The sequence below is a fragment of the Abramis brama genome (assembly GCF_963993115.1).
Source record: "Abramis brama genome assembly, chromosome: 17".
In the NCBI taxonomy this organism is placed as follows: Eukaryota; Metazoa; Chordata; class Actinopteri; order Cypriniformes; family Leuciscidae; genus Abramis; species Abramis brama.
This window is the reverse complement of record NC_139979.1, coordinates 18,785,363-18,794,041: the sequence shown is the minus strand read 5'-3', so window position 1 is coordinate 18,794,041 and position 8,679 is coordinate 18,785,363. Positions and strand designations below refer to the sequence as shown.

Here is an 8,679-nt window from a genome sequence, read left to right as displayed (position 1 = left end):
GAGATTATTATTTGAAATAGACTGAACGTATCTTTCTGCTTTTTAATTGCATGCTTAATTATATAGGTTTTTGGGGTTAATGAGTTTAATACTGTTTTAAAGTCAAATGTTACATTGAGAGGACAATTAGTGAATGAACAGTAACTTATTAGGTCCCTGGTGACTTGTTAAATCCAAAAAAAGAAACATGGTACTTGCACAATACTTCTCCCTTGCAGCCAAACTGTAAACTATAAAACAATCAAAACTGACCGAACAAATGTGAAAAACAGCACTAATTGGGAGTGCTAAGTTAAACTAGATACAAATTCAGGACAAATCCATGAAAAACTGAATGAAAACAAGTAGTTTAAAATGAGCATTTTATGCTAAAGATCAAGGTTATACGTAATATAAATAATTAGTGAGTAATTAGTGTCAGCCTCAGTATGTCTTGAAATACTTAAAGAACAGAAAGACTTGTTCAATTCAGCCCATTATGTCTCATCCCTGTGGACTCATTTAGAAAACAAGCCTGGACTGTCCTCTCCCCTGATACATTCACGCTAATTGTTGCTGATAACGAAGAGGTACAACAAAGATGCTTTCAAACACGGAGGGATTATGACGGGAACACATTTTTTCATTTTTTATTAAAAAACAAAAGTGTAACTTTTCACTTATTGTGGATATTCATTTGGGCCTGAATTTTCTCTGACAGTCCCGGGTCACTGAAATGATCTGGGGAAAAAAAGAGAAAGAGAGATATGCTGGCCTTAATTTACGAGTATAATTTAACATAATAATGATTAATATTTATTACAATTATTTATTATTATAAAAAACTAAGAAGTATTATGTATTTAATTGCATTAGCTCAAGGTAATTTTTTTGTTGTAGGCTAATATAAGTACAACATTTTTTCTTTGAAGAACAATAAATTATTCTATGTGAGAGACATATTTACATACTGAAAAAATCGAATATATAAAACAAAAACACTTTCTGAATGTTATGAGGAGATTATATCTTACAAAGTTATTTTCAAGAAATTATGCAAATGTGTCGGATAACAGATTAGGTTTATTACATGTGACAGTTGAATTATAAACAAATATACCTGCTGCAAATTCACGAATATCCGTAGGCCTTTTCAGAAACACATTCCTGTTAGAGAGAGAGAGAGAGAGAGAGAGAGAGAGAGGGGTGAATATAACAAAATGTGCTGTATCATGATCTTGATGAACATAAAGCAAAAACACTATACCTTAAGAAGTCACTCAGTAACATTTCCACCTCTGGATGAGATCTTAAATATTTTTCATTGGCTATCCTCGTCTTGATCTGGAGTAAGACATGTTAAATCACTTACACTTATTTGATTTCGAAACATTTGCTAACAGAAATCAATTATATTTCCCACACAGCTTATTTAATAAATCATATAGCAAGAGTATGACTCATGAAACTACTTCACGTATTCAGCTCCAATACAATTTGCAGACTCGACGTAAACAACTTTCAGCAGCAGAAAATGAAATACCTTGAAGTGATGCAGCTTCTCCTGCTGCTCGGGGCTTAAAGCGCCGATATCCAGTTTCTCCGGAGCGTTTCTCTCCGCCATGACAGCGTAACTTCTGCGCTGTGTTCCCAAGCACCTGATGTTGACGTGTGTCACGCATTCTGTTGCTAAGCAACACACTTCCACACTTTCATTCATTTTAATTCGAATCTAATTTAAATAATTATGCATTTAAAGAGTACTGAATAACAAGATGATGTATTTACCCTTTGTTTAACTTGTAACGTTAGCTACTACATAGCCCACAAACAAGAATTGATTGTTTAATATTTAAACTTGATTGTTCTAATTTGTTTGAACTTGCTAATATGTCTACGGTATTTTTTTGCGAGTAAATAAAAAATACATTAACGTTAATATAAACACACCGAGAGACTCGATGTTTTTCAGGATGACACGTCGCTTTTACAACACGTCATGGAAACAAACAATACAAAGTGGTGACTTGACAATGCTAAACTTTGATGCTTAGTTGATCTCTTCAGCTCACAAACTGAGACAGATATAATGCCATTGCCAACTGGTAAGTGATATTTTATTAGTTTATACATGCTATAGGTTACAATGCTTTATTATTTGTCTTTTGAAACCATCTCTAAATATATCTCTTGTTCATGTAACGTTAGGCAAGGTCGTTTAGTTATGGCTAAATGTAACTTACATTCATTCTAACTGAGACACATACTGAGTCGTGTTATAGTGTTATTGTCAATTCAAAGAAATGTTCTTGAATCTTGAAAGCACTTCTTGTTTACAGACACACACACACACACACACACGTATACAAATCCAAGCGTTGACATTAGTCTTGACGCGACAGATTCAGAGACTTGAGTAGGCTAAGAACAATTAGCAAAGTTTAATGGCAGTTTCAGAATAACCCAAGACACCGAGTAAATAATAGTTACAGAAAAAGACAACAGTAACAAATACGACAGTGGAAAAAATATTGCCCAGAACAACAGTAAAAGTGACCTCTTGTGGTGAATATTCCACACGTAACACAAACTGAAGAGGCACGGAACTAGTTTCCCATTCTGGGAGGAAATACAAACTTAAAACATTTATATTAGCCTTCATAATATAATATAATATAATATAATATAATATAATATAATATAATATAAAATTTTAATTACTCTCTCTAAAAAGTATTGCATCACTTTATTACTACTAATTACTTTCTAAATTCCATGCCAACCTTGACCAGTTGAACAATACAAGGATAGACATACTACTCTTTTAATTCTTGAACTGACCAAAGTATTTAAACGGAGAAGTTTACTTAACCCTAAAACAGGCAACGTGACCTGGGAGTCACATAGTTTTTGTCTTTTTTGGGGCATAAGAACGATTTTTTCATCAAATCCTTTTATCATTTAGGCACAGCCTGGTCTGTCTTGAGTATGCTGGTCACATGATTTGCTTCAAGTTTTTTGTGATAAATTAGTCAGCCTGACCTAAATCCAACATGGCTACCGGTGGTGCAGGACATTCAGATTTTGAGGAAGTAAATATATATTAAACTTACTTTTCTTCTGGAAAAATAATAATAATACTGCTAACATTAATTGTGAACATTGTCTTAAGGTGCTGAAGAAGAAAATTAATTAATATGTTGTTCATGTTGTTATTTAGCACGTTTTGAAATATATGTGACTCCTGAGTCACGTTGCCTGTTTAGGGTATAAAAAAGGGATTAAACCTAATTTTGACCATCTTTGTATTTTGAGTTTTAATTCACTATATTACAATTAAATCCTAATCTAATCATGACAAACTATATTGTTGGAAAGGTCTAAGACTCCTAAATAGATATTTTAGAACTGTTTTTAGTTACAGATTATGTAGGAACAGTAATAGAGGAATTTATGACAAGAGTGCACCTCAAAAAAATCTACATCATAACAGGAGTTCTGGCGTTTGTCACAAAAAGTCGATGCACACACTTTTAATAATTGAAACTTTGGTTTTCAGGCTAAAAGTTCATAATAAAACATATAATCTAGTTTAAGTCAATAAAAAATGATAAAATAATATTATCCTCTAAAAAGTATAATATATATATATATATATATATATTATCCTCTAAAATATAATATTATCTTTTGTATCGCCTTTTTTTTATTACATCACATATTTTAGTAGTTATCATAAATTAGGTATCATTTGAAAGCTTATAAACTCAGAATTCATCCTGTGAAAACCGTTTTGAAATTGGACTTGTGTTACCATAGAAACGGTAGTCTAAATTCTTTTATCTGGCTCCACCCCTTTTGGGCGTAATCATGTTTCATAATTTATGATCAAAACCTCTTAAGGTTCGATATTTTGTGACAGAAGTGATATTTGGACAGAAATGTATTAATTTGTTACAGCAGAATGCATACAATTAAATTCAGTGGAATGTGTGTCACCCGGTGGCTATTTTTGGTATTACGCCTAAACAAAATCTCATGGGAACTTCAAGTTTTGTGATATCAACTTCAAATTTGGAACACAACATGGTTAGATATATGGCTTTGATTTTATATTAATTTTAGAGTAAAAAATATTTTGTAAAATAGATACTTTCTCATACTTTCATTTTTTTCAAAAGTTCTTTCACTTCAGCAATAATCTGCTGAGTGTTTTCTTTAAAACAAGACCAAACTTAGGTCTATACCCAAAAGCATTCTTGAATTACAACTTAAATTACATTCAATTTAAGTTTGAATAGTGCATTTTAATGTCCATTCTCAAAAAGGGGGTGATAGTTAAGGGGTTAAAGTACCATTTTTATGGTAACGCAAGGTCCGATTTCAAAACAGTTTTCACAGGCTGAATCTTGAGTTCGTAAGCTTTCGAATGATATATAATTTGTCAACATTAGATCAGAGGAAGTATAGGATATAATTGTTTTAAACATGCAGTGGCAAGATGACGAAATGATTTTTTGCTAATCATTTTCCACTCTTGCCTGTTTAAGGGTTAAAAAAAAAAAGTATATATATATATATATGATTAGATGTTAAATTTGGACGTTAAATCCACTATTGTGTTACAGTATGCAATCACTTTATAAGTAACTAATTAAATTACTGAAAAATGATAAGTAATTCCTCACATTAATTTTTAAGGGAAAAGTAATAAATTACACCCAACACTGCATGGAACCATGCCAATGAAAGATCTCCTCCAATAATGGAACGTGCAAACACAGATTGCAGAGTGATACAAACGTGTTGAAAAGTCTATAGACCATTGTTGGTGGTATATAATATATTATACACAAACAACACTAAATATAATATAATATAATATAATATAATATAATATAATATAATATAATATAATATAAAAACTAATATAATATGATATAATAATAATATAACTAATATAATATAAAAACTAATATAATATGATATAATAATAATATAACTAATATAATATGATATAATAATAATAATAATAATATAGAGTTTATTACATGTATATATAGGATAATGTGTTATTATGACTCCACGTCATGTGTTGTTGTTTGTTGGGCAGGTACAGATGCCTCCTTAGGTTAATTTTCCTCAACCATGCTGGTTTTGTTCATCAGCTGAAGCTCTAGCATATTTTGCACTGCTAGGAATGTAAACAAGGTAATTTAGTTGTGTTTAGTTAATAAACAGATATCTTATAGTAAGTAGTTATTTAGTTTTTTTTATGCATTAATGTGTTAAATGGACCAACCTGTTTGTCCTCTAGATGGAGAATGCCAAAATGACAACGCCTATGACAAATGTGGTAGCAACAGCAATGGTACAATCTATAGAGAAGAAAAAACAAAATCACCAAAATATCAATTTATACAACACTACACACACAGGTTTCATGACACTTGATTTAAGATAAATGCTTTATGAAACTGCTGTTTTCAGAACAAATACACTCCATTGAAAAAGTCTTGTCTAATGGTCACATGCCAAAATAATAATGCTAATAACTATCTGATAATAATAATTATAATAATAATAGATATTATAAAGATTATATTAAAGATAATGATGCTACAAATACTGCTACCCCATCAGGTCATGTTTAATAGATTTTATTCAAATAATAATTTTTTTTACATGGTTTTACTTACAGCAAGGTCCCTGTTACGTCACCACTTGCAATACTATATTCCCTCCCCCATCTCCAGAACTCTAGTCTAGTTTCCACAACCTCTGTACCAACCTATTCTTGTTTAAACTTTGAAAAGGCTCCAAAGATTATTCATAGTTTAGTAAAGTTGTTTTTGGTCGTACTTGGATTTTGAGTTAGATATCTCTTAGATTTCTCTGTTACTGATTTTTGACACGGAACTGATTTTTTGGGAGTGGCTTTTAGTAAACTTGAGAGAACTTTAGATTAATTTTGTATTTCGTGGTTTCACAACCTTTACCTACAATAAGATGAGGAGAATTATTACTGATGTTATTCTCTTTTTGTGTGTGTGTGTGTGTGTGTGTGTGTGTGTGTGTGTGTGTGTGTGTGTGTGTGTGTGTGTGGAATTTATGAACCGAAGTCTGGTAAGAAACAGTGTGTATGTGATTTGCATTAAACTTGTTATGCAGGCATATTTTCATGGTAAAATGGTGATCACATCCTTATTTTCTCTAAGTTGGCAATGTCTTAGAGACCAGATTACCAGACTAACCAGACTATAGTCAAAATATTGCCTGTTCACTTTTTCCAAATGCTGGGTATATCATTTATTATGGATGTTTTATGGACTTTACTTACAATGTTGTCTCTTTGTTGAACCAGATGACAATGTATCTGTAAATATAATTATTTAAAAAAAATCATTACATGGATTTACAAAAGCTCGCTGTTACATACAGTTAAGCAGTACTATATGTATCCATACCACCATTTCTTGAATTTTTCAAATTCCTTCTTAGCAAAACAAAGGTACATTTGCTGTACAAAACTTTTAGGTTTTAGGTCATTTTTTTACTCAGTCATTTGTAGTATTGCAAAGGGTAGCCTACCTCTAGGTGGCAGAGATGTGTTAAAAACTGGCTTGTTGTCTGTAGAATTGGTACCTGATAATAACACACAGAATTGGATGCCATTGTAATCTTGTAATATTATTGTTGTATAGCTTCTGTTAGAGATATCAAAAAGAAGAACTACTCACAATAACATGCGAGCTCCCTGGTGTATTTCTACAAGATAATCAAAAAGCATTTGATTTGTGAATAAATATAATCCTCAAATATAAAACAGTAAAACTATTCTGAGTAGATAAATAAAATTGTTACTGAACTCACAGGACAAGTGACGTGGAATTGGACTGAAACTGGACAGTAATTGTAATTCACACGGATTCCTTGACGAGTTACATTTTTGAAGGGATGAGAAAAGTTTATTAAACTTCCATCCAGGACTGCTGTGAAGTTTTTCTAGGGGACAATTACAATCATAAACATGGTGAAACATTTTACACTATTTTCTTATTCTGACTGGTACAAGACAAGGCAAAACAAATTAATTTGTCAATCAGTGACAAATAATATCAGACAAAGCAAAGCCAATTAGATAATACATACAACAGGGCTGAAAGGTCCTGGTCCTAAAATATAGGCCTATTTAGCTCTACAGGTTATATATTGTCACATGAAACCTTTTGCCAGCCTAGTGTTTTATAAGTTGCCATTTGACCACAGTGGGTCTTTTCACAAGTAGCCTAATATCCATATTCAACTAAAAAAAAGCAAATGTAATCATCTTCAACAAAACTGAAAAGTTTGTCTCAAAATATTCTACAAAGTTTCTGAAATTGTCATTACCAAATCTACAACATTTAAAAATATATTTGATAAATAACCTCCAATTCAAACTTTTGTCATTGCACCCACAATGACAAAACGCACAAACAGGTGTTTAGAAAAGCAGCTGTGTGTTTTCTTGCTTATAAAAAATTAAAAGGTTACGAAGTGCCTTTCGCCCGTTGTGCCCTAAGTCTTGACATTTAATTTCTCTATTAAAAATAAAAATAAATTTCAGAATGGCCTGACAGATGAGAAATAAGTTTTGATATTTACATCAATGGTCCACTCAGCATCACACGCATCGTCTTGCACGTTCGAGGTCACGGCGTCGGGCAGGTCGAAGTCGTAGCCATCTCCTCTCTGCATTCCAACACAGGTTTCATCTGCTGCGACAAAATCCATCAAATTAGTCCAAAATATCGTATTTAAAACTAGTTTTGGAGTTAAGCGTCAACACATGTAGGCTACCCATTCAACTAAATCGACAGGTTGCTCAGAATGTCACATTTCTCTGACAAAATGCAAGTAGGCTATATTTTGGAAGATGACACAGGTAACGTCATATGAGAACTTTATTAACTCGTAAATGGCTCATTATACGCCTGTTTTCTTTTTCTTTTGCGGCACAAGTCAGGGATTTGTCATTATAAAATGCATTTTCGTTAACAACGATATCCTAGAAATAGAATTAAAATGGAAAATATAGCTATCTTACCTTCGAGTGATTTTCCCTCGATAAGAGGGAACCACGATACCAAAACAAGAAATAATAGAGCGAGCGACATGATAGACTGCATAGATATGGATAGACTGCTGCTGACTGAGCGTACCGAGTTTCCTGTATAGAGACAGAGCGCAACGCGTCATAATCTGACAAGTATAGGTCTCTGCAGGACAGTAATGGGAGTTACCAGATCAGTGGGCGAGGCCATAAAAAACGTTTTCCACTGATTTGCCCAAGTCACGGGTGGGGTCGGGTAAAGGACATAATTTTCATTGCATGATTTATAAACACCTACTAGTTTGAAAACACCCACAAATTTACCCCATACTCTAATCTGAAGACCACGCCCACCGGGGGGGGGGGGGGGGGGCAATCCATCCGTCTCCATTGACTTTGCATTGCGAGAGGCTGCCTCCTTGTCCTTGCCTCCCAGAAATAAATTTTTATAAGCTTCCGAGCAATAAAAGCCAGCCTTTAAGGAGACAAAAGTGGATGCAGGCAATAAGACGTGAAGCATCAGCAGGAAGGATGGGTAAATTGTGGGATCCTGACACTCAGTATGTCTACGTGTGCAGTAAACATTTTGTCACTGGTAAGTCAAA

The 8,679-nt window shown here is 32.9% G+C and overlaps 2 protein-coding genes and 1 long non-coding RNA gene across 5 annotated transcripts in view; 1 reads left to right on the top strand and 2 right to left on the bottom strand.

Moving 5' to 3' along the window:
• Positions 1-22: 22 nt before the first annotated feature.
• On the bottom strand, positions 23-1,711 carry riiad1 (regulatory subunit of type II PKA R-subunit domain containing 1). The gene is made up of 4 exons (XM_084089779.1): positions 1,523-1,711; positions 1,247-1,323; positions 1,100-1,146; positions 23-720 (listed from the first exon to the last, which is right to left on the bottom strand). Exons 1-4 carry the CDS (start codon positions 1,697-1,699, stop codon positions 656-658), a joined length of 366 nt encoding a protein of 121 aa, XP_083945905.1. The 5' UTR covers positions 1,700-1,711; the 3' UTR covers positions 23-655.
• A 257-nt stretch (positions 1,712-1,968) lies between these two features.
• Positions 1,969-8,679, top strand: part of LOC311067730 — a 134,191-nt gene continuing 127,480 nt past the window's right edge. The window contains exon 1 of the long non-coding RNA XR_014603269.1: positions 1,969-2,084. This is a non-coding gene — a long non-coding RNA (uncharacterized lncRNA). The remainder of the gene's footprint in view (positions 2,085-8,679) is intronic.
• LOC311067509 (uncharacterized protein) lies at positions 5,042-8,158 on the bottom strand. Of its 3 annotated transcripts, none has more exons than XM_084089420.1 (8): positions 8,069-8,158; positions 7,627-7,736; positions 6,853-6,984; positions 6,720-6,747; positions 6,571-6,624; positions 6,320-6,355; positions 5,282-5,357; positions 5,042-5,173 (listed from the first exon to the last, which is right to left on the bottom strand). In XM_084089420.1, exons 1-7 carry the CDS (start codon positions 8,148-8,150, stop codon positions 5,293-5,295), a joined length of 507 nt encoding a protein of 168 aa, XP_083945546.1. In that variant the 5' UTR covers positions 8,151-8,158; the 3' UTR covers positions 5,042-5,173; positions 5,282-5,292. The 3 variants fall into 3 exon arrangements, with proteins under 3 accessions (XP_083945546.1, XP_083945544.1, XP_083945545.1); XM_084089418.1 differs by having other exon boundaries at positions 7,627-7,739; positions 8,069-8,156; XM_084089419.1 differs by having other exon boundaries at positions 5,048-5,170; positions 7,627-7,739; positions 8,069-8,156.

Excerpts from the sequence above, each read along its gene's own strand:
- riiad1 (XM_084089779.1), bottom strand. The coding sequence starts at position 1,699 with ATGAATGAAAGTGTGGAAGTGTGTTGCTTAGCAACAGAATGCGTGACA. Across the intron at positions 1,324-1,522 it reads AGAAGCTGCATCACTTCAAG|ATCAAGACGAGGATAGCCAA; the intron begins GTATTTCATTTT and ends GTCTTACTCCAG. Across the intron at positions 721-1,099 it reads TATTCGTGAATTTGCAGCAG|ATCATTTCAGTGACCCGGGA; the intron begins GTATATTTGTTT and ends TTTTTTCCCCAG.
- LOC311067509 (XM_084089418.1), bottom strand. The coding sequence starts at position 8,150 with ATGCAGTCTATCATGTCGCTCGCTCTATTATTTCTTGTTTTGGTATCG. Across the intron at positions 7,740-8,068 it reads CGAGGGAAAATCACTCGAAG|CAGATGAAACCTGTGTTGGA; the intron begins GTAAGATAGCTA and ends ATTTTGTCGCAG. Across the intron at positions 5,358-6,319 it reads TTCAACAAAGAGACAACATT|ATTGTACCATTGCTGTTGCT; the intron begins GTAAGTAAAGTC and ends TCTTCTCTATAG.